We start from the raw sequence: 24,854 nt of genomic DNA, 5'->3' as shown, positions 1-24,854 counted from the left end.
GTAGCTGTTCCCTTCTCCAGGGGATTGTCCCGACCCAGGGATCGAACCCAGGTCCGGGATCGAACCCAGGTCCAGAATCTTCTGTTAAAAATAGAGTGCTGGGTTTTCCCTGGTGGCTCAGAAGTGAAGAATCTGCCTGCCAGTGGAGGAGATGGGTTCAATCCCTGGTCCAGGAAGATCCCCATGGCTCGGAGCAACTAAGCCCATGCGCCACAACTACTGAGCCTGGGGGCCGCCACTGCTGAGCGCACAACCCCTGGAGCCCGTGCTCTGCAACAAGAAAAGCCGCTGCCCCATAACTGAAGGGTAGCCCCCACTCGCCACAACTGGAGACAAGCTTGCTCAGCAACTAAGACCCAGTACAGCCAAAAATAAGTAAATACATTTTTTAAAGAATTTTTTAGTTAAAAAAAAATAGGATACTGAAAAGAACAGTGAGGAAAGGTGAGGGCAGCAGTGTCTGTTATTCTTCAGAAGAATGCAGAGCAACATCCTTCTTGTGTGACAGGGTCAGTGCCCACGGTAAGCAGGGTCTGGCCTGTGTTCCTTCTCCCATTCTGTGGAGAGGCCGGAAAAGTAAAAGAATTGGTAACACGTATTTCCTATATATATTTGAGGAAAGGGAGTTATTTGGCTCGAAGAAAAGAAGGTTGGGTATTTGAAAGACTCTCACTTGTTTCATATAGGACAGCATATGACCAAAGGCGCTTCGGGTGGAGCAGAGGGGTTTAGTGGGGCACCTCCCCTGCAGACAGTGAGCCCCCAGGGCAGGAGGGACTTTGTTCAGAGCCCAGAGCAGGTCACAGGGAACGCTGTGGGCTGAGTGACCCAAAGAAGGAAGAGCATTCTGAACTGCAAGATTTTAATCATCAGAATAGTTATGGGAAAAGGTTGGGTGAGCCTTTGTAATCTTTCACATGCAAGAAAAAAGAGGAGCAAAGGGAGGAACGGCTTAAATGAAAACAGTCTCTTTCCATGCCTCTCAAATCTCCCAATTTGTTTCCTGATGAACTAGTACCTCAGATGCTGACATCTTTTCCTTTCTTTCCTTGACTTACTTTCTTTATTCTAGTTTAAGGTTTTATCATAGGAAAATTAGGATTGCTGAGTTAGAGCAGGTATTAGATGTAAAGAATGTAAAATCTTAACCATGTAATCAAGGGCTCAGATGAAATGGAATCACAAATAAACTTAATTTTGCCATCACACTGAAAGTGCCATGAAGAAGAAATACAAGCATTTCAAGACAGATTGATATTGAAAATAATTAGCATATGACTTTGAGTGCCTAGGATTCTTTGACTTTATAATTTTGAAATTAAAGGTAACTGAAGATCATTTGTTCTTTTCTATTAAAAATTTTTTTTCATTTATTTATTTTAATTGGAGGCTAATTACACTATTGTGGTAGTTTTGCCATACACCGACATGAATCTTTTCAATAGTTTTTCACAGTTTTGAGTCTTGAAATGTTAGTGTCATGAAAGAAATGATTTGATAGTATTATTTCTTCATAGATTATGTTTGAAAATGAGATGGTTTTTGAGGTAAGTGTATCCATTGTATATTCTCTTGAGAGACACAAGTTTCTGGGAGCATTAGCCTCTGTTAATCTTTATTATGTTAGGAGTTAGAGCTATATAGACCAGATATTATGTTGCAAAAAATTAACATAAAATTAAAATAGCTGTTTCCTGCCCACAGATGATGAGGACGGTATGGACTGCATGGACAATGAGAGGCGGCCGCACTTCCCTCAATTTTCCTACTCTGCAAGTGGACGAGAATAAGTCTCTTTACTTCTGCTACTTCACTGTCATCTTAGGTTTATTACTGAAAATGATTCCTGGACATCACAGCAGTCCTAACTCTTACAAATGCAGGAGCACCTTCAGACATCCGAGACCAGTCCAAGGTCTTCACCCTTCGCCGCCTTTCACCCACATGAGAATACACATATACGCAGACACACTCGACATTTTTGTTTTTGCATGAAATTGTATCTCAGTCTAAGGTCTCATGCTGTTGCTGCTACTGTCTTACTATTATAGCAACTTTAAGAGGTAATTTTACAATCTTTGAAAGTCATGAGCCCACCATCGTTCATTTGTGCACCAACTGTCATCTTTTGATCTTTTAATTTTTGTTTTTCCCTAACAGTGAAGGCTAAATGATTCTAGGTACATTTTTTAACTTTCTAGACGATAAATCAAAAACTAATTAGACTAAGAAGATTTAGTTTTTAATTCAGAACAAGCAACTGTGCAAGCGTGGTGATGTGCATATGCAGAATCTTAGTAAAGCATATCAGCTGAGTGCATAAAATAGGTATGTACCAGTAAGATCCGGCTGGAATTCATTAGGAAGCATTTGAGAGAAGGACTGAACAACTGTTAAGATAGACAGATGCGTTTATAAATTGAAATGCCTGTTCAGTACTGCAGAGGAGGCCTGGTGTTCCACGTGGACGTCCAGATTTCACAGGCTCTTACTGGCAAAGGAACGTTGTTCTGCCAAGGAAGGAAGCGTGTGCACAGCAGAGTAGATGACTTAAGGGTCTCCGACATGATTTGCACCAGAGAGCATTTTATTTCCCCTGTGCTTGGAAACCTCTTCCCCTTCCTGATATTATCACCTCTGATGGCTGAAGAATGTAGACAGGTGTAACGATCCTGTTTTTCACCAAAATCTGTACACCGAGGTGAACAGGCGTTCACCTCATTTGTTTCAATTTGTTTTACTTTCAGTTCTACGTGAAATAGCTTTTTCTCAGATGTTAAAACTTCGAATGTCCTTTGATGATTTTGTTTGTATTGCAGTAGTATTTATTTTTTAGTGATGAGAACTGTACGTCATGTTAGCGAACGCAGCTCCGACGTACGTAAAATAGACTTCCTGCAGCTTCTTCTGACCCATGTGCAAGGAATGTGCACGCCCGTGAGGCTCATGCACTTTTTCTCCTGTGTAAAAAAAGTTTTGATGAGGCTCTGAAATTGTACATATAGATTAGAATTTGGCTTTGGGAGAAGAGATGCTGTCATTCAACCCCTTGGTGCTAAAAATGAGAAATCTTCAACTATCTATGCCAAGGGGTGGAAACAAATGGATGTTATATTTGCTATTTTGAGAATTGAAAGGTTATGATGGCCTGGCAACATGATATAATGAAGAAAATTGAGACCTGGATGATAAGAAATGGACTTTATTTTGCAAAATGAACACACCTCAAGTATTTACAAAGTGGGCAGTAAAGGATAAGGACCTGGTGTGTTTATTCTGATCATGGTACATTTATCACTGAATTAAGCCATCAGGGAGAAAAACAAAACAAAAAAGAACACCTCTGACTTTTCTTTTTCTGTATATACTCATGTCCTCAAATTCCAACATTTCTCACTGAAAGGGGACATGTATGCAAACCTCATCTTTCTCTTTCATTAATGATGATCTTCAGATTAAACCCTTTGGTGCTAGGAGCTGACATTTTCCAAAGCAGCCTATGAAGTCCAGGGGGCAGGGGGCCCTTGTTATGGCAAGCTGGAGGCCTCCTGACTCCATGGAGCCATCGTGGAGATGTATTTTAGTTAAACTATCTGACAGCTCCCAAATGGAAGACTACAGCGTGCCGTAGTGTTATGATTGCATTGTATGAAAGAGCAAGTGACTTTCTAAGTGGGATGAATCATATTCATATGCAGATGTCTTAGCCTCTTGATGCTGGAAGTGTGGGTTTATAGACAGGAAACCACTGCTGGCAGTGGGTGGACCACTGGGACTGACGGGGGGTTAAAGGGCATTTTACTAAGGCAGCTAAGACATATTCAGACATAGATTTTATCCTAATTTTTCATATCTCTATCTGAGTGAAGTTCATCCTTAGTACTGAGTAGGAAGTTACAGTCAATGATAGTTCATTCTTACTTACACATATAGCTCAACTTTTTTTTTTTTTTTTCCACTTGGAATTATGTTGAATGTTTCACTTTGACAAGGAAGTAGACTAGAAGGTATGTCCTGTAAGTTGTCTTGCATCCATTATGTAAAAAAGAAACAGGCGAGAAGAAGAGAGGGAAGCTGAGACTGGCTGGCATTCAGAGCATACATTTCTTCAGAGGGAAAGTATAATACCATACACTAAGCACACAGATGGTTTTGGTTTTTGGTTGTTTGTTTTTTTCCCCCCAAATCTTAAGGTGATTTCCATGACCTTGGCCAAGGACACTTCCTACGGATTAATGACAGCATTGACTGTGCCCCAGGCTGGCCACTCTGTACAGCCAGCTCCCCGTCCCCAGCTGGTGCCTGGGGCTTAGTCTCGTATCCCCTCTGAGATTCCGTTAGTGTCACACAAGGGTTTTCTTGGCTTCGATTTTGAGAATCCCTTACTTTCATTCCCTGATCTCAGTCAGCTGACATGGAAATACAAGAGACAAACAGAAACTGCGTATAGGAGATTCTAAAACTTCCCTGGTGCCTGCCCACAGCTGAAGTTTTGGATTCTGGCAGATGGAAAGGCCTGAACCTGGAGTCACTCTGTTGGGATAGCGGGAGTTCAGGCTTTGCAGACTCATTCCTGTACCGACTTTCACGAAGTCTGCCTCTTGGCCATAATGCAGCCATCTTGGAGGAAAATTGGCCGTTTCTGCGTGGATTTCTGGCAGGGCTGCTCAGAGCTTTGCTTTCCACACTAACTCCATAGCATTATTCCAGTGTTTCCCATTTCCCATACCTGATCTCCAGCTTCTCAAAGCTGACTGTTCTTGCAGGGGCCACTTGCTTCTCTTAGAGTCCATAGTAAGGGCCTTCCTTATTAACTGCAGGGTCTTTCTATTACACGTCAGTGTACACACTTTGCTGCTACTGTTTGTACTGTCTACAGTAGAATTTCCTTATCTTGCTCCTGGTAGTGCATTACAGGCAAGCATGAAATGTAAAGTATTTATTTAAATAAAAAGAAAAACCTCTAAATTGGTAATTGAATTACCTCCCTGTAGCTTTATAGTTTGTGACATTTCTTGACCTTGCTAGTTCTTTCATTAGATCCGCACAAGATCTAGTCATCTGGTTAAGGATTTTAAGCAGACGCAACTACGAACCCAAGAAACTGTATTTACTCTTACTGTTGGTCATACTAAAACTGTTTCTTCCCTTCAGTCTATGACCCACAAGGATGTGAAATAACTACAAGAAACTGTTTTGTACACTGTGCATCCTTAGTATTTTTACACGTATATGATAGGGACGCACATTATTTTCCTTCGTACAGACAGCTTAAATAAAGCACTATGTCAATCTGCTACTTCTCTGTTTATTGTCGTTGGATGTGGTTCTGTAATCTCAGAAAACTGAATATCCTTCTTTTCTGAAAAGATGTAATAGGTCCACCTGGTATTACCGCATTCTAGGAAACAGGAAAGTACGTAAATTTCTTGTAGCTCGAAAAACACACAGGACTATTTTACTACTTCAATAAGATGGCAGTGGTGCAGCTACAAAAGGGCTGCTTCCAGGGGGTGCCGACTCCTCAGCGGTGGGTCTAGGAGGGATCTGTGAAGCTGGAGGTTGATCTTTGCGGAGATTTGTTAAGTCCCTAATAGTCCTCACATCAGGTGGTTTGACCCCAGAATTCTTAAGGAGTGTAGCTCATCAGCACTGTCTTCCTAATAATGTGTTGCTCTGCATACTTCCTTTCTTAAGAGTATATTTTTAAAAAACTTCATGGCAGATTAACCAACATAGAAATGGATAATAGATGGGTAGGATGGTTGGACTACAGTCTGATTTACCTAGGGTCATTTTGGATGGGGCCTTTTTCTGATTTTACCTCATAAACCTACTATTGATGAAACTTGGCTTTTGCTCCTGTGACTAAGCCAGACAGAGGAAAGGCTTTGGGACCAAAGTTGGTCAGGCCTGTATGCGCGTGTCGCACAGCCAAAGTGGAGGGCGTCCTAACACGTGCTCTTCTCTCAGAACCACTGGGGCTGACAGATCAGGAGGCTTCCATAAAGTGACCTCTGTAATTCTTTAAAGGTGCTATATTTTTAGAATATTGTATAATTTATTTACTGTCCCTGAAACAGAATTAGGGACAATTAATATATCTTACGTGACAACCTTTATGTCTAGCACAGTTGATGAAATCAAGAAAACTTCTGACTCTGAATAGAAGTTCTGTTCTTTCAGGCTTGAACCCTGTCCATGCTCAAGAGACTCGGATGGTCTTTGCGGGTGTATCATGCCACCGCCTCCGGAGCCTAGTCCACAGCCATCTGAGAGGCCATGATGGTGATGTGATGACGATGACCATAGATCTGTGCCAGGGAGAACGGCCCGAGGTTAGGGACTTGTCCCGACTGCAGCCTTGTCATCCTCAAGGACAACATAACACTTTCAGTGCCCATTTTTATTACTTTGAAGCATTCGAGGGCTTAATTGTGTATAGTAGAAATACTATTTTAAACTAAAATAATGATCTGTGTACAGATGTTTGATAGAACTTAAGTAAATTTTGTAATTTCACTGAGTATGTTTTTAGGCTCCTCTCAGTTACTCATATTGAAGGAAAAACATGACACCACCAAGCCAAAGATGCTTTTTGTCTGTTTTTGTTGTTAACGGAGTGGAGAGGACAATGCTCAGTGCTTCCTGGTGTCTTCTGATAGTGCACAAGTGAGCACGATGATAAGTAGTGGAGTCTTATGAGATGTTGATTAAAAGGAAATAAAGTTGAAGGATAATATGTATAGATCACCAAGAGGGAAAGAAACATGAATGGTAGGAAAAAGGTTTGATCCTTAATACCCTTTAGCCTAGTTAAAAATATGTGCCTTTTTTTGGTGTGTTTTTTTCCATCACTACAAGATATAAAGGAAACATTTCAATTTGAGTCTTCAAAAAATTCATTTATTGAAATTCGTATGTGTAACAGAGCATACAAATGACCAGATATAAAAACATAATAACTTCAAGCCTTTTCTGAAAACATACACCAGGAGGTCTCCTCATCTAGTGTCAGACTTCAGCTCCAGCCTGTCCATCCTGCAGGGACCGCTTGGCAACGAATGTGGCGATGACGACGCAGCCCACCGCAGTCTGAGGTGGGGTCCACTGGGAAGGTCGCGGTGCATTGTGGCATATTACGTACAAATCAGATGAATGTAAATATCTCTTTGTAAATCATTTATTTCACTCTGTTTCATCCAGGTCAGCAATCAGATTGTGGCATGCTGGGTAACTGGAAAAAAAATGATAATAAAAAGTAAGTTTAAATAGATCACGTTCTTCAATGTGATTTGTCTTCTTGCTGGTTTAGTGACTTCTTTCCAAGTTTTTGGAGAAAATTATTTTGCAAAAAAATACAGTTGTATGTAAGCAATCATATGAAAAGTCTATAGGTGTGTAAGGTGAACTCTTATTTTAATGTTTTAAATTTGAAAACAAGCTATATTCTAGATATTTGTGTGTCTGAAGACAGAAAATAGCCAAAGATCCATCTCTTCCCCTGTGAACAGGAGAAAGGAGACATGGATTTGTGCCAGGAACTGTTTACTGAAAACTACTCAGAATTAGAGTAAAACTAGACCAAAAAAAGAAAACCTGGATGTAGACTAAGTGTCCCTAAGAAATTCCTGGTGAAATGATACAAGCTAACACCTCCAAATGTTTAAATGCAGTGTGTTTTATCACATATAAAGGCATTTTCATATGGAAACCACCTCCCATATGCTGGAAGAAGGAATTTGGTAGATGTGGTCTCTTGGTTTTAAACAGGAATAAATGTTTCAAAACTAGCTCATGAGAGTTGGGTTGAGGGAGTCGCAGGTTAGTAAAGCACTGAATACTGCTGCCTGTCCTGGCTGACGTGGCTGTTCAGCTTAGTTTAAACCATGTCAGAAACCACTGGAGATAGTTAACGTTGCCCAAGACATGTCCCAGGAAACTGCTCTGCGTTGTGTGGGAAGATGACTTGCCTTCTAGGAGCGTGAAGTCACCAGGATGATGGGGACTAGATAAGAGGGCTAAAATGATAACTACCGAATCCCAGTTTTCACTTCAAGAGACAAATGGGAAGGTAATGCAGGGATCTGGGCCCATCTGGTCTCTGTGACTGGGTGAGAGTCGTCTCCAAGAGAAGTAAGTGGGCTTTACACTCCCCAACAAAGACTGCCTGCGCTGGTCAGGGCTCCTGTCTACCCAGCTTGAGCCACTGTTACTTGTGGAGGGTTTCCAAGATAGGACAGTAAGTGAAACCAAGATCAGTTTGCACAAGAAAAATACGAAAATTAGTCGGTTGCCTTTTTTTAAAAAATGAGAAAATGTTCACTTGTCAAGTAGATTTCCCTGTGTGAGACACTCGTGATTTTTTAACGAGCAAGTCTGAGTTTCAACAAGGTGATCTGAGCGTCAGGTGTGCACCCCCAACCACACAGAGCGGGAGGCCCCAGGTGTGGTGAGGAAGTAGTGGGGTCTGTATGTGGCTCTCTGGGGGCTGGGGAGGTGGATGGGCCCTCTTCTGTGGTGCCCACAGGGCTCCTGGATTGCCACAGGGAGGCCAGGGAGCCCCAGAGCCCTGCCACTGCAGAAAGAGTGCCCCTGTTTGCATCAAACATGTGATCTCCATGAGCCGATTGGCCTTCTGGTCCTGACGGAAATGATCAGTGGGCTTGAATGGCCTGCCTGTCCCCTAGCTAGGCAGACAGCCTGCCCACCATGTGCTCTGGAGAGGGAGGCTGGCTTTGTAACTTTAGAGATTCAAGGACATCTTTGACTACAAGGATAAGTATAAACCACAACAGACAAATTTCAAAAAAAAATTTCAAACTTGAGGTAGAAAATACCTATAATGTGAACAACACAGGACAGTAAAGACCTTAAGTAGAACGGAACCATGTTGCAGAACTTTTTTAAACCCATGTTCCAGGAAACAGGTATTTCTCACACGAGTCTCTTCAGTTCCCACCAGGAACTGACCCGTCACCCGGCCCATTCCTCCTAGTGCTCCTGCAGGGGTCAACCTGAGATTCCTGGGAGCAATCAAAGGTTTTCTCTTTTGTTTGGTTTTGCAAAGCCCTGTATTCCTCCCCACTTTCATATCACAGAACTTCCTGTTCACTGCCTGATGCGTCAGGAGCACTCAGCAAATGTGACTGAATGAATAATTACCCTATAATGTCATTGTGTTCCTGCTAACCAGCTCTTGGTGTCACCCTCAGATGGTTGGATCTTTAGTAAAGAATGTTACTTGGTTTTTCCCCCTAACCGTGAGCATGTCCAGAGAGAGAGAAGCTTTAGTTACTGCCAATATCTGGCCCCTCCCTGCTTGGCTCAGGTGGTAAAGAATCTGCCTGCAATGCAGGAGAATGGGGTTCGATCCCTGAGTTGGGAAGATCCCCTGGAGAAGGAAATGGCAACCCACTCCAGTATTCTTGCCTGGAGAATTCGTGTGGACAGAAGAGCCCTACAGTCCTTGGGGTCACAAAGAGTTGGATACGACTGAGCAACTAACACTACACTACTAACATCTACTCATCTGCCATCACTTAGGATGTCAGCCATGCCTATTTCCAGAAAGGGGGCTCATCGTCCACACCACAGTGGTCGTGGTCTGGCTGTATGTTCCAGTGGGATGCAGCCAGTGTGAGCTGTGGCTGGGGCCCTCAGCCACCCTCTTCCCATCACTGTGCCTTCAGGCTTGTCGCCAGGGCCCCTCGCCGTGGCCCGTGGGCGCTCTGGCCACACCTGCAGTCGTTGGTGGCTGCCCCCTAGAGGGCGGAGGGCTGACAGCCCCCTGGCAGCTGCTGCTCTGAAGGGTTGTCCACGGATGACATAAATGCTCCACAACTGCAAGCCCATATCACTGACTCGTTTTCTTTTTAAACACTAACAGAGCCTTCGCTCCACAAACCCTGACTTGTGCGTCTAATTTTTTACTGAAGTTTAACTTAATTCAGAGTTTAAAAAATGAGTCTCTCTGGGTGATCTGAACGGTTCCCCAAGCAACCACACCTGGGGTCCAGCCCAGCCTTCTCTGTTTTCCTCCCAAGCCTGTGGCCCTGGGACGCTGAGGCACCAGCGAGGCCTCATGGGGAGGCTCAGAGCCCGGCCTGCCCCGTGTTTCCATCTGTCTCTTCTCCACGCGTCTCCACGTGGCCTCTTAGCAGCCCCTCCAAGTGGAATATCTCCCCTTCTGGCTCCCTCCTTTGCTCATGTGTACATCTTCTGTCTCTGACCAGGATTTAAAAAAAAAAAAAGAACCTGTTCCTCAGGACTCTGGGCAGAAAAGCATCTATTTTTAACTCAAGAGGACAGAATCCCTCCCCCAGCCTCCATGTGGGGTATTTCAGAGCTCGGCCTCAGTTGACGGAGCTCCAGGGAAGCCTCCAGTACCTGCCTCCTGCTGCCCCCTTTGGGAGCCAGGCCACAGCTCTGTAGCTGCTCATCTAGGGCCGAGCTCTAGGCCGCTGCCTGGGAGAGAAGACCCCCATCTCCCCCTTCCATGCAGCCCAAGGCCTGGGGAATGAACACCAGTCTCTGGAAGTTCGTTTTCCTGCCCATTCATTTCCCAGCTGTATTCACTCCACCTCTCTGGGCCTGACTTTTCAACCTGTGCAGAAAGATGTTAAATGATTTCTCTGGCCGTTTCAAGCCTACAGTGACCTCAGTGCCACCCTGGTGGATGCTGTCTTCTGGGCTCTGGTAATGCAGAGAGCTCCCTTTTAAAAGGAAACTGGTCCTATTACTGATTTTTTTTTTTTTTTTAAACCAGAAATTGACTGATGGACTGATGTGGAAGCTAAAAACGTAACTGAAGTGGTCTAGAACTGAGATTTGAACCCAGGAAGTTTGACCTCAAACTCCAGGCTCTCTTTAATGCTATTCCAACCAACTTAGTGAAAGAGCCACCAAGTTTGGTGTTTGTGGGTTTAAGCAGCAGTCAGATATATCAAGCAACCTGAACTATATAAGGCACATGACCTATGGATGGTCATTAACTTGTCTTCCCCAGTCCTGTGGAACTCTGTGGAAACGCGACTCAGACGTGACCACTGACCTGTTGGAAGGCAGTTCTCCACCAACACAGGGCTCACGGTTGCAGACTCCAGGTCAAGAGGGGCCTGCCTCTGCCCTGCACAAGTCACCAAAGCTCTGGCTGAACCGCCTTCCCCTCCGGCTGGCGCAGCTGCCAAATGGGCAGGAGTTCACAGCAAGGTCGCCGCAGACCCTCATTTTATTCTTCCCCCATGGCTGCCCGGCTGGGCCCCAGACAATGAAAGCTCTGTGGCAGTCAGAGTTCAAGCTCCATTTTCCCTGAACTCTGGGGCCTGGGTTTGCTGCCTCTGGGCTCCAACACAGGAAAAGAACTAGAGAAGCCAGAAGATGGCACCGGTAGAGGCAGGACAGACTTTCTTACAGAAAGAAAGTAAAGACAGTGATTCCTTAGCTTCCTGGAAAACAGCACCTCGATGTGGACTTGGGACTTGAGACATGGGGGGAAGGCAGGGGACCCCATGCACGGACAGGAGTGGTCAGGTGGGAGGATCCACTAGCCAATGGCTGGCATCTGCTCACCATCTCTTCCCCAGAGCACACTCCAACACATGCGACGGATCCTGCCACCGTCCGCGGGATCCCGACTTTGTCATCTTCCAGCTTTCTTGAATCCCATGAGTCACGAGAAACTTCCCCTGCACATGGGCAGGGGTCTGTGTTTTGTACGAACCGTGTTTCCATGGTAAATAGATTTTTAAGAATTTCCCAAAGGACAGACAGTGTCACCAACAGCAGAGAGTGGAGCCTCTGGCTGCCTCATGTTTGAAAGCGTTAAAAATAAAGACAACATTGACATTTGGGGTTGTAATGTGACGGAATTACAGTCTTTTAAAGGCAAGAACCACTTATCTACACTACATGTAATATTCAGTGTTTTGTTCACTTGTCTAATTGGATTAAAATATTTAGCTCCCTTTAAAATCTTGATTGTGAATTTATATTGCAAAATGTAATGTCTGACTCGGGAAGCAATAAGTGGAGCAAATGTATCTGAAGCAATGTTAAATTCAATGTATTTTTCTTCCATAAGTCTTATTCTGAAATTATTCACTCTTGGACAAAGTGAACTGTTAGCAGAAGAGCAAGTTTGGCTTCAATAAAGCTGTATGCACTTTTCAATATTAATTAACACACAGGGCCTTCAGTTGAAAAAAAGAAAAAGTTAAACTATGCTATTTGAATTGCTTGAGGAAGCTTCCCTGAGGGTCACAAGACCCCTGTGTTAGAAATGTGGCACCAGGGGGTCTTACGTCATTCTTTTACAACACTCAGGCAGCAGGGAGTTAATGACATTTTAGCTGCATATGTTCAAGTTTATTTAAAAAAATATGCAAGTCACTTCGGTTGACAGTGTCTTGTACACAGTTTTGAAAGAATCAGGGCAAACTTTAACAGAGTCAGTTTTTATTTGAAAAATATTTTCTGGGAATGTATCAGTGTTTATTTTTGAGACTGACAATTCGGGTGAAAATCAGGATAAAAACAAAAAAACAACAATTTGGTTGAAATCAAATTGTTTGTTTTCATCTATTTAGAATTCTTTCCAAAAAAATCTTGGTTCAGGAGGAGGCTTTTTAATTTATTTTATTCAGTGTATTTGCTGTTCTATCAAGCACCATCTGTCCTGCAGGTAGCTAGCTTCATGAAAGTGCTGACTTAACTGGGTGAAGCCCCCCCGGGCTCAAAGAAGGCCCACCACAGACTCTGTGGACACCTCCAAGTCTCTGCTGGGTGACCCTACAGCTTGGTTTGCAGGCACTCAAGGGAGCTAAGCCGCGCTCCCTGGAGCTCACATTTCTGAAGGCTCTCCCCTCCCTTTCCTTCAGGTCACAAATGGGCCTTTCCTCCCTTTGTCATCATCTGTTGCCTTTGTTTCTTGTGCTTGTTTTCAGCTCTCTTTATGAATCCTTTGGTGTAGCGAGATAATGTCCGTGATTTTGAATATAATCACATATGTCTGCTGGATCCATACACAAGTTTAAATCAAATTAGAAAGTGAATTCACTGCCAAAAATGCTCAAAAGTCATAGGGCCAACTGATTAATCACCCATCAGTCAGCTTCAGATGCTGTTTTCTAAACTGGGACTACAAAGACATCTCTCCCCGACTGAACACTGAGGATGGAGTCAAGCAGTCTGTTGGGACAGAGCTATCTTGGCTGAAACCATATCCACCACCAGAGAAACATACAAATAAAATAATCTTGGTATAAATGACATCCTCTAAGTGGACAGATAATTTCCAAACTCTCCCCTCTCTCAGATGCCATTCTCCCCAAGAAAAGACTCTAATTTCCTTACCAGCTGGAGCCACCCTTCCTGGCCAGATGTTAGAGCCCCAGGCCCTGGGTCACAGACCTCTGACCCGGCTCCCAGCTGTCAGCCCTTACCAAAACTCTGGGACCCAAGTTCCACATACTAGACACCCCCGCAACCCCCTCCAGCCACAGGCACTACCACAGAGCTGGTCCTCTACTGGTCCCGGAAAAGCACAGAGGAGAATCGTGTTTGCAGTGTAAAGCTGGGTTAGTGTTTTCACGTCTCGTTTCTCCCGAAGAACTAACATAGCATTTCATGATGTTTTAAAAGCTATTTTTCCAGAAGGTTTTTCTCCAAGAGAGAAGCAGGAGATTCATAAAGCCATTGTTTTCCATCAGTCCTAAACTGAGAACAAGTCAGAAAAGCAGCCTTGAACTCGGCGATCATCAGACTGAACCACGTCCACTGGGTAAGCCACAGGGCTGGCCTAGCTCTCGCTGGACTGGCCACCACAGGCCCGCAGCGTTTCAGGGGATACAGGAACTCTCACGGCCAAAAAACGTCACAGCGGCAGTTAGGACTATGACCACCGGCCAGGCATGTTGTCGTGCATGTTTCAGAAGTTCAGCAGAAACAATTCAGAATAATAAAGCCTTCTGAACAGGCTAGATGTTTCCTGTCGGAGGCCACAGGCCAACCCGAACTTGTCATCTGCTTCGGCACAGGACTGAGGCATAGGAGCAAATTGGAGGGATGTGACTCAGCTTTAGAGCAGCTGCCCAGGCCAGAAAATATCCATTCTCTTGTGAGAATTCAATGGATAGAGATTTTTAGAGGCTGACATGCAAAATTAAGTTATCGTGCTTAATTCATCCAGGCTGGGAAAATGGAAGCTTTTAGCTAAACAACCCTGAAACCAGAGATAAACCAGAGGACTCTCTCTGGGAGAAAGGTGGGTGTGGACTTGGTGTGTCTGGTCACTCCAGAACCCTCAGGAGGCAGCAGGCACCCTCTGAATACCTGCTGTGGACAAACAGCATCTTCGAGGCCTCATCAGAAGCTAAACGCAACAGTTCAAATTCATTTTGGGGCAAAAATAGGTCTAAATACCACACTCGGGTACAAAGGGTAGGCCTTTGATTTAGAGAGTAGAAACCTGCCTGGGCTCCTGCCTCATCTTTGAACACTAGGACTTGCTACCGAAAGCCAGCATTTTCTTGACCAAATTTCCTTTGCCATGTCCACATTAAAATAACTCCAAATGTAATATCTGAATCTGAAAGATCCCTTTACAGACGAGCCAGAGGGGCCAGTATCAGATAGCATAGGATGTCAAATCATTTCTGTTGCTTCAGGCAAAGGGGGGAAAAAAAGCTTTGCTGATTTTTCTGAAGAATTTTGAAGAATTTAATCTTTTTTTCTTTTTTTAAAATGCATTTTACAAAAATTTCACAATCCATTTGGCAATTATTGGGTTTTTTAAAGCCCTGGATGAGGTTTCTAAGCATCGATGACCCATGTTAAGTTCTAAGTGGACTGTAAGGTAGGCAGATGCGGAGTTAAAAGGCAAACCCCAGAAGATAACGCTCTGGCCCAGAGTGGAGGGGAGGCTGCCACGTGCTTGGAGCTTGTGTGCAAGACTCTCCACAGCCCACATTCTGAAGTCCTTCTCGGCTCTTAGAGGCCAGTAGCTCCACTCATGCCCTGAGTTCCTCCAGCTGCCTGGAGGCCCGATGGCCCCAACCTTTGGCTGGCACCACCCAGGGCCCCCTCCCACCTTTCAGGGCCACCCAGCACTCCCCCGACCCCACCTTGAGGACCTGCCCAGAAAGCTGAGTTCTGGTCGTGGTTGGGCCACACAAGTGCAGGATGAGGTACCTGGGCACGTCGGAGGAGATGGGTAACAGGAGTGCACATCGTTCCACGGCTGCTGCCCCACAGGATCTCTGCCCGACCTGTGCTTCTCCCGGGACCTTCTCCAGTTTGAGAAAGAGAGAGGAAAAGAAAAACCCTGACATTTCTTCACCTGCAATACGCCAGAGAGCCTGCCACGCACCTCACAGCTGCCCCCGTTTGCTTTCCAGTGTCCCTTTGAGTTAGGCTGGTATGCTGCCCGCTATGCAGATGTGGACATTGAGGCTTAGAAGAGACTTCAACTTGTTCAGGCCCTAGTGACATGGATGCACTCTGGACTCATTCTCTGTTCTTTCTGCCTCCCAACAGTTTCAGAGGCTCTCAATCCCTAGTGTCTTCCAGAATTATCCAAACAGCTTGTTAAGATGCAGATTCCTGGGCCCTGCTCCCAGAGATGCTGTCTGGTGTGTGTGGGGAGAGGCCCTGGGACCATGTCCCTGGATGACCGTGTGACTGTAAGGCGTGTAGAACAGCCTCTTGGGAGCAGGCAGTGCAGGTGTGTCTCCAGCCCAGGGCCTGAGCTCAGCCACTGGTTCCTAGAGGTGCTCACTCACTCAGTGGAACCACTGAGGACTTTGCAGAGGGCTCTGGTGGGCTGAGTGGGAAAAATCATTCAGAGGACAGAGGCTCCTCAATACCCTGCCCAGGGGGGTATGGTAAGGGTAACGTAATACCCAGAAAGTGTATTTGGGCTCATGGTCATTTTGGAAATAGAATGAGACGACTTCTCATCATTTTCACTTCCAGATGCATTTTTCCCATTAATCATTCCGAGCACTTGCTTCATGGTGTCCCCCAGGCACTCGTGGGGCACCCCGGCGCACTCCTGATTAGAGGCTGAGGCCTCAGCCAGCCTGTGGACCACCTCCTCATCCTAACTGACTACTCAATGGGGTAAAAAGCCCAGCCTCTTAGACAGGAAGAGAAGCAATGTGGGAGAAGACAGTTTCATTCCATCCTCCAACTCCACTGTCCCTGCCGCTGGCCACAGACCTAACCTGAACAGGGAAAGTCTGGATCACGGAGTCAGACTTCAGCTCCGTTTTCAGTGTCCCTACTTGCTGGCTGTATGCTCTTGTTTGAGTCTCGGTTTCCCTATCTTTAAGACAGAGACAATAATCAATCTTGCAAGCGTGTTCAAGGATACAGGGAGTTAATGTGTGTTATCTATGTACCACTCCCACACCCTCTGCAAGCACTCCAGACATTAGCTCAATTACCAATCAGCTGTTTTAAAACAAGACTCCTAAATTCTGTTCACAAGGACTCCCCTAATTGGGAGCATGCCTTTCCTCCACCAATTCAAACTACACACATCCTCCAGTGGCAGTTCAAAGCCAACCTCCTCCAGAAAGGCTCCTGACCACTGCAGCCCGGCCCACTCTCCCACCTCCTGCACCCCTCAGCGGGGGTGCCCTCACGGTGCTGCCCTGTGTGGCTCGGTGCTTCACTGTGGGTCTGCTCTCCTGTGCAAACTTTAGCTCCCGAAAAAGGACAGGTCCAGGGCCCACACATCCCTTCACTGTGCCCAGAACAGTCTTCAGGGTCTCCCTCCCAGCTTATTCGCTAACCCATGTGACCCTGGGAATTTCAGCCTAGTAAGACACAGCTCTGTCACAGGAGGGACGAATGGAGAGAGTAGCATGGAAGCATATACACTACCATATGTAAAAGAGACAGCCAGTGGAAATTAGCTGGCTGACTTGGGGAACTCAAACCAAGGTTCTGTAACAACTAGAGGTGTGGGAAAGGGTGGGAGGTGGGAGGAGGTTCAAGAGGGAAGGGACATACATGTAGTTAGTGTTAGTCGGTCAATCGTGTCCAGCTCTTTTGCGACCCCACGGACTGTAGCCTGCCAGGCTCCTCTGTCCATGGAGTTCTCCAGGCAAGAATACTGGAGTGGGTAGCCATTCTCTTCTCCAGGGGAGCTTCCCAACCCAGGGATTGAACCCAGGTCTCTTGCATTGCAGATAGATTTTTTTTTAACCATCTGAGCCAGCAGGGAACCCCAGTATACATATGTATACTTATGGTTAATTCATGCCGATTTATGGCAGAAACCAAAGCAATATTGTAAAACAATTATCCTCCCATTAAAAATAAATAAATTTTTTAAAAAGGATAAGGAAAAGACCATGTGCACCGCAGTGTGTTCTCCAGCGGGTGAGGTGCCACGCACGGTACCTGGGATCTCAGATGTCCCACCTCTTCCGATAGGCTCTGTCTCTCCAGCAGAAGCTGGTTCTGCTTGTTGAGGAGCTGCACCAGCTGCTGGGCCGTGGCGTGGCTGTGCTTGTCCAGCTGCTTCAGCCTGGAGACGAAGCCACAGCAGAATTAGAGACGGTTTCTGAGAACCGGGGGACAAAGACGTCCTCTCGCTCCCTGTATTCCCCTGCTCTGGGTGTGGGAGGGAAGCTCCTGAAGTGAGCTAGAAGCTGGAGGTCGGAGGCACCTGGACACACTCCTTCAGGGCAATGGAATTTTATCAAATGTGAAAGGGAACTGAGAGTCTTTTCGGTGAGTTGTTATTTAGGGAGCACACAGATAAAACTCAAGAAAAACTCAAACCTTAAACTCACAGAGCTCAAAGATGAGGGGGCCTGAGTGCCTCCACTGTTCGGCGGGAAACGTCTCTGGCAGGCTGGAGCAGACGGCCGGCCGCGGCTGGGGACGTGGGTGAGGGAAGGCGGAAACACTGAACTAAGGGTTTTCCATTATTAATCACTCAGTCAATCACGAGCTCCGGCATCGCTGACCAGATGTCTTTAAAGATCCTATATTTGTCATTCTGCTGATGGACTCTCCCCTCCAGACTTGCTAATTCACTCAAACTATTATCCACATTTGTCCAAAGACAGCTTCCTACAACCAGTAGCACACTCACCCATGGAAATGTAGGCCTTGGATTAAATTTAGCCTTGAACAACTACCGAGAACTGGTCTGTGAAGAAGTTGGGTAGATCATATGCCCTTCCTCATGGTCCTCGTAGACCAAAAGCACCAGCAGTGAAATTAAGTTCTGTTTTCACAAGAAAACTCCAGGCTACATATCCCACCGTGAGTCAAGAAATTCGAAGACTGTTCTGGAGACACTGGGCTCAACCCACCCTCAGTTCAAGCTCTCTGACGGCTGCGTTTTGGGGGGAGGGGCTTTGAGCACAACTGAATGTCTGCGAGGACAGACATTTAGGACTCGGGGAGCAATGGGTAGACTTGTTTGCTAAAAGTGATCCAGCATCTGGAGACAGGTGAACCTAAAACTGCACCCTGGGAAACCTAACAGCGGTCTAGTACTTGATTCACACTGGCCTCAGAGTCCTCTGCCTCCTGCACCCCTCCCCACTGCCCAGGTGGCACCTACTGCCTGACCCGCCCCCTTCTCAAGCTCTGAGTGGTTGTTCAAGCTGCCCCACCAGGCACACTTACTGCAACCCAGTCCACACCCCTGCACCCTCCTAAGAACCACTCCGTGCTCCGGGTTTTCAGTCACACCTGGCTTTCTACCACCCCTCCTCCGAATTCCACATTGCAAGGACGAGAGGTCCGAACTGAAGATACTGGGGCAGGCATCTAGCAGGCACTGCACGTGCTCTCCTGGTAGGAGCCAGCTCTGGCCGTGCCCACAAGCCTATGCCCCACCCCCTGCCCACGGCTGCTTCTGGAGAGAGCAAGGACCAAGGACAAGGCTTAGATCCTCCTTCCTGTGTTTGTAGCTGCCAAGGAATGATGCTAAAGCTGAAACTCCAGTACTTTGGCCACCTCATGCGAACAGTTGACTCATTGGAAAAGACTCTGATGCTGGGAGGGATTGGGGGCAGGAAGAGAAGGGGACGACAGAGGATGAGATGGCTGGATGGCATCATCGACTCGATGGACGTGAGTTTGGGTGAACTCTGGGAGTTGGTGATGGACAGGGAGGCCTGGCGTGCTGCAGTTCATGGGGTCGCAAAGAGTCAGACATGACTGAGTGACTGAACTGAACTGAACTGAAGACCAGGTTCCCCTGATGGCTCAGATGGTAAAGAATCTGCCTGCAATGGAGGAGACCCAGGTTTGATCCCTGGGTCATGAAGATCCTTTGGAGAAGGGAATGACAACCCACTCCAGTATTCTTGCCTGGAGAATCCCATGGACAGAGGAGCCTGGCAGGCTACAGTCTGTGGGGTCACAAAGAGTCAGACACGACTGAGCGACGAACACTTTCACTTTTACTTTAGGACAAGATTCAGGGTCTCCCTCGCCCAGAGCCTGGGCTACAGTCTGGTCCTGTCCATCCATGTATGAGCACTTTCTTGCATCTGTACTACATGAAGTACAATGCCCACCTCCCTTGCCCCCATTACGGTCCCTCTAATATGGGAGGAGAGAAAAATAAGTTCCCCTGGCACTGCAGCTTTGGGAAGCCCAGTCTGCCCCTACTGCCACCGACCATGCTCTTACGTGGAGCAATTTTTCCTGAGAACAAAATCTCAAAACTACCCCATTGGCATCGGACCAAACCGAAGTTTTCCTCTATAGCATCCTCAGCATGGAGAGGCTGGAAGAAGCAAGAACATTCAGGAAGCAGAGAAGCCAGGCCAGCTGGCTTCAGTGGGTGGGGAGCCTGGGAAAGGGGGGCACTATGCCCAGGCTCATCCAGCAGCTGATCTGAGTAGTGACTCTGCTCTCCAGCACTGGAGTGGGCACCAGTGAAGATACAGAGATGTTGAGAACAGCCTTGCCCTTGAGAAGCAAACTATCTAACAATCAGACAAGCAAAAAACCTCCTCACTTGCAGGGAAGCACTGTAAACCACCATGTGGAGATGGCTTTCCCTTCCAATCAAGTCTTGGGTATAGAGAGAGCCACAGACTAAGAGTTACTGAGAGCAGCCCACTGGCTTCATGTTTGCTTAGAACAAATGAAACAGAAACATGTGATAAATAGGTGATACCATCAAGGCTTAAAGTCAAGAAGGTTCCAGGAGTGGTCACCCTTCATGAGGTTCTTGCTCTGTGAATTGATCAATGAGATAATATTCAGGCTAATAGATGGGTTTGGTGTGTAGTTATGGGGTCCTGAAAAGAGTGGCTACCTGATCCAGGGCTCTGGGCTGAGCCAAAGCCTGTTTGCACAGCATAAACAGCCAGCCATGGGCTGGCCACACCACTCACCACCAGAAATGGGATTGGTTCCTGCCTAGACCCTCCTCCAAAGGAGCCCCAGAAGAACGTAGATGAGGCTCAGCTGGCCGTGTTCTGCAAACTGTGGGCCTTGGATCCCTGCAGCAGTCACGCAGGAGCCCAGGCCCACCCAGACCAGATCAATCAAGTCCCAGGTGCGAGCCTTTCATCAGGGTTTTCCCGCAGGAAAGTGACAGTGTTAGTCGTTCAGTCATGTCTGACTCTTTGTGACCCCAACGACTGTAGCCCACCAGGCTCCTCTGTCTGTGGAATTCTCCAGTCAAGAATACAGGAGTGGGTTGCTATTTCCTTCTCCAGGGGATCTTCCCAGCCCAGGGATTGAACGTGGGTCTCCTGCATTGCAGGCAGACTCTTGACTGACTGAGCCACCAGGGAAGCCCTTCCTTCCTGTGGAAGCACAACTGATAAAAGGAGTGAGACCTGAAGGAAAGTCCTGCCTTCCCTTCAGAAGCTGAAGCCTCACTAGCTTCACAGCCGAAGAGCCAAGGATGGACTCACTGTGACTCAACCCAAACTCCTCTAAGGAGGCCCTTTAAAAAATACGCTTCCTCTTTTTTTAGAGTCAGCCAACATCATGCCACTTTACTACAGCAATAAAGTCAATAAAACAAGCTCAGAAAAAGTAAAAACAACAACAAAACCCAAACTCACATTTGTTAAAAAAAAAAATAAAGCCACAATCCAGATTTTACATAAAAAGGACTTTGTTAAGGAAATATATTAGTATTTCAATTGTAGCCCTCTCAAGGCCTATTTTGAATATTGGGAAAACAGATTTTTTTTAAAAAGTTAAATAGTTCTTTTTTGTAACCGCTTTCCCCAAACGCTGTACAACCCAGCCCACACTATTCACGAATGCTTTATTACTGTCAGTTAGCTTTTTGGGGGTGTCCTACTGGCACATACACTGTCTTTTATTTTCCGTGGTGGACTGCTCTCATTTTTGTTGTCCTTCTAAGTTCACGTCTTCATCCAATCCCAGCTGCAGCCACCACCACAAACAATAGCTAACGTTTGCTGAGCCTCTGAGCTCACCCCTCCATTAAAACTCACTACAGTCCTAAGAGCTATGGCCAGGATTATTATCCTGTTTTACAGATGAGAAAACTGAAATGGACAGGTTCAATTGACTTGCATGAAGTCACACAGTGAATAAACGGCAGGCCACGGAGGCAAGGCTAGGCCTAGTGCAGGTGTTCGTAACCACCATTAAAGGTTGGTTGATTCAGTGAGTTAAATTCAGCAAACCAAGCAACCCTTGGTAAACAGTTCTCATGACACATCGAGAGTTACAAAATATTCCTTGCCTTAGGAGTTCCCCTACTAATTTTGGAGACAAAACAGGTGCTGCACTGAGAGGATCACCAAGGCATAAAAGCACAGGGTCAACAGAGGCAAGGGGAGAGCCAGGAAGGCTTGTGCCTACTGAGGAGAAAGATCACCGTCATCACCGTCGTCCACTGAGTGCTTACTGCCTGCTAAGTGCTTATTATTTATTAACTTCTTAGTGCTCGTGACAACTTCATGAAGGATGAGGAAACTGAATTATATAGGACTAGTCCAAGGTCGGGAGAAGGCAATGGCACCCCACTCCAGTACTGTTGCCCGGAAAATCCCATGGATGGAGGAGCCTGGTGGGCTGCAGTCCATGGGGTCGCTAAGAGTCAGACACGACTGAGCAACTTCACTTTCACTTTCCACTTTCATGCATTGGAGAAGGAAATGGCAACCCACTCCAGTGTTCTTGCCTGGAGAGTCCCATGGACGGAGAAACCTGATGGGCTGCAGTCCATGGGGTCGCACAGAGTTGGACACGACTGAAGCGACTTAGCAGCAGTAGCAGCAGTCCAAGGTCACTTGGATAGGAAATAGGATAGAGGACTATATCAGGATATAGTCCTGGATATAGGACAGGAAATAGGACCAGTCCAAGGTCACTCAGCTGGCAAGTTGGGATGTGCAATGAACAGTGTTGGTCTGGCAGGTGCCAGGGCAGGGCCTTCCACATGGCAGGTGGTGCTGCAAAGACAAGGGTGGGCAGTGTGGCTTGACCACAGGCTGCTCGAGGGAGGGAATGCTGGACCCAGTAACGCTCTGACCTAAACTAACAAATACTGATGCTGTGCTTCAGACAATGGCATTGCCATTTACCAAAAGAGAATGGGAGGAGGTGCAGGGCCAGGGTGAGGTCCCGTCAGACACCCACTCACCCACCCAGCAGCGATTCAGCTTGGGGTCTGAGGAAGGGCCTGGATGGATCTTTAGCTGTGCCAATCAAACCCACTCAGAGATGAGGCCATGAACGTGCTGGGAAAGCCTGGTGTTCAAGTTTGTTAAAGGATCATCATCCCATTTTACAGACGAGGAAACTGAAAATGACAGGTTCACTTAACCTGCACAAAGTCATGCAGGGAATAAGCGGTAGGGGGTGGAGGCAAAGTCTGGCCAAGTACAGGTGTTCTTAACCACCATTAGTGGTTGGTTAATTCAGTGAGTTGACTCAGCAAACCAACCAGCCCTCGGGATACAGTTCTCATGATGTCAACAGTTACAGCAGGTTGGGCCCCTACCACTTACTGGCCAAGAACCTCTGCTGCAGAGAGAGGAAACACGGCCAGGCCCAGGTCTTGGGGAACAGCCGCCTGTCAAGGCTGAGGGCAGGGAGCCAGAGGACACTGACGGGTGCCGGGAGTGAGGATGAAGGCTGGGAGATGGGTGAGGCTCACAGCGGGGACAGGGCAGCTGGTAAGTGTCCCCTCCCTTGAGAAGGAGGCTGTGGCAGAAGCCGGTTACAAGCACGGGAGAGTGGTGATTATCCTAGACAGGGGCTAGGCTGAGCATAAGGTAGCAAGAGTGCGAGCTGGGGACGGAGAGACCTGAGCCAGTGGGCAGGATGTGCTGTAGGAGAGAAAAGACGTCTTCAACACAAAGGGAGCTGCGCTTTTGGAGGCAGGAAGGCACCCGGGGAAGCAAGCAGCCCTCCTCCTGGAGGCAGAGGAAGCAGGCAAGGTGAGCCTGAGCCTGAGAGACCGGCTTGGTGGCCTCCTTATTCCACCCCAGGTAAAGAGCCGAGAGAAGAGGCAGCTCAATGGGAGATGCTCTGAAGGGTGGGGGAGCTGGTTGTGGCGGGGTCACCTGAAGGGGTGCAGGGCCCCCCTCAGGTGGACACAGGCCTCCTGGCCTACCCTCTGGGTAGTCTCACCCTCTCTCCAGCCTCTGAGGTCAGCAGCCCCCAGGCACCCTTCTGCTCCTTCCACCCAAGAGCTGGGGGCCCCCTCTGCCTGGACTATGACTCCTCAAAGTCCTCAGAGGACTTTGATCTTAAAGGGCTGGAAATGACTTGTTTTCAGTGTTCAGGTCTCAGCATAATTGTCCTTCTGAGAGTTTGCAATTTCATGTTCTGTTTAGGCCCCTTGTTTTGAGCTATTCCCTCTACCAGGCATGGAGTAATTAAAGGAGAGAGGGGGGCTGCCCTCAGGGACCTGAGGAGCCTTTCAGCCAGAAGCCCCTCCTGCAAGGAGAAGCCAACAGCTTGCCAACCACGCAGAGGTTTCACACAGGAGGAAAGAGAGCGGAACCTTCAGCTTTCCAAGCTCGATGCCTAGGTTGGATGCTCCTTTCTCTTGGCCTTTCCAGGTGCCTGAGTGGTAAGGAATCCACCTGCAATTCAGGAGACATGGGTTTGACCCCCGGGTAGGGAAGATCCCCCGAAGAAGGAAATGGCAACCCACTCCAATATGCTTGCCTGGGAAATTCCATGGACAGAGAAACCTGGCAGGCTACAGTCCATAGGGCCACACAGAGTAGCACACGACTGATCAGCTAAACAACAATTCCCATTGCCTATACCTCATCTCCAGAACAGGCAGGAATCCCCTCCTCTCCCAGAGACCCCCAGGATGTGCCCACTGTCTGCACAGTACTGTCCCAGTGCCCAGCGGAGCTCCAGCCAGGTCAAGCTCTCCTTTCTCTCGAAGTCCTGGAGCCTCCCTTGCCTCACAGGGCAGGGTGACCACAAGGAAGGACACTTCCAAGCTACTCTGCACCCAGGCCAGGGTCACCATCCTGATCTCAGGTACAGGGTCCATTTCCTTAAGGACCTGTCACCACTGGGCAGACTGGGGCCTCTTGCAGGAGAAGAGTAGTTGTGCCAATGCTGGAGTAGAGTGCTCAGCGTGCGCCTGCCTGTGCAAAGGCTCCCCGGGAATTACTGGCAGGAGGTGGGGGAGGGGCGGTGGGGAGGGGCCACAGTTGGGCTTCCCAGGTGGCGCTAGTGGTAAAGAACCTGCCTGCCAATGCAGGGGACATAAGAGACGAAGATTTGATCCCTGGGTAGGGAAGATCCCTGGAGGAGGGCATGGCAACCCACTCCAGTATTCTTGCCTGGAGAATCCCATGGACAGAGGAGCCTAGTAGGCTACCGTCTATAGGGTCACAAAAAGTCAG

The 24,854-nt window shown here is 47.3% G+C and overlaps 2 protein-coding genes across 15 annotated transcripts in view; one reads left to right on the top strand and one right to left on the bottom strand.

Annotated features, from left to right (window-relative positions):
* The window catches only part of AKT3 (AKT serine/threonine kinase 3), a 282,206-nt gene extending 274,930 nt beyond the window's left edge, over positions 1-7,276 (top strand). For 4 of the 5 annotated variants that reach the window (XM_070385355.1, XM_070385356.1, XM_070385354.1 and 1 more), the window contains one exon: positions 1,705-7,276. In XM_070385355.1, coding sequence (XP_070241456.1) covers positions 1,705-1,790 — 86 coding nt within the window. In that variant the 3' untranslated portion in view covers positions 1,791-7,276. The remainder of the gene's footprint in view (positions 1-1,704) is intronic. The other variant, XR_011467308.1, reaches the window with a different exon arrangement.
* SDCCAG8 (SHH signaling and ciliogenesis regulator SDCCAG8) overlaps positions 7,101-24,854 on the bottom strand; it is a 250,331-nt gene continuing 232,577 nt past the window's right edge. For 4 of the 10 annotated variants that reach the window (XM_070385343.1, XM_070385351.1, XM_070385349.1 and 1 more), the window contains 3 exons: positions 17,410-17,536; positions 15,190-15,287; positions 7,101-7,237 (listed from right to left, as the gene is read on the bottom strand). In XM_070385343.1, the coding sequence (XP_070241444.1) occupies positions 7,189-7,237; positions 15,190-15,287; positions 17,410-17,536 (274 nt within the window). In that variant the 3' untranslated portion in view covers positions 7,101-7,188. The remainder of the gene's footprint in view (positions 7,238-15,189; positions 15,288-17,409; positions 17,537-24,854) is intronic. The other 6 variants (XM_070385344.1, XM_070385345.1, XM_070385346.1 and 3 more) reach the window with 6 other exon arrangements.

This window comes from Bos mutus, chromosome 16 (assembly GCF_027580195.1).
Source record: "Bos mutus isolate GX-2022 chromosome 16, NWIPB_WYAK_1.1, whole genome shotgun sequence".
Classification (NCBI taxonomy): domain Eukaryota; kingdom Metazoa; phylum Chordata; class Mammalia; order Artiodactyla; family Bovidae; genus Bos; species Bos mutus.
This window is presented reverse-complemented; position numbering and strand designations above follow the sequence as displayed.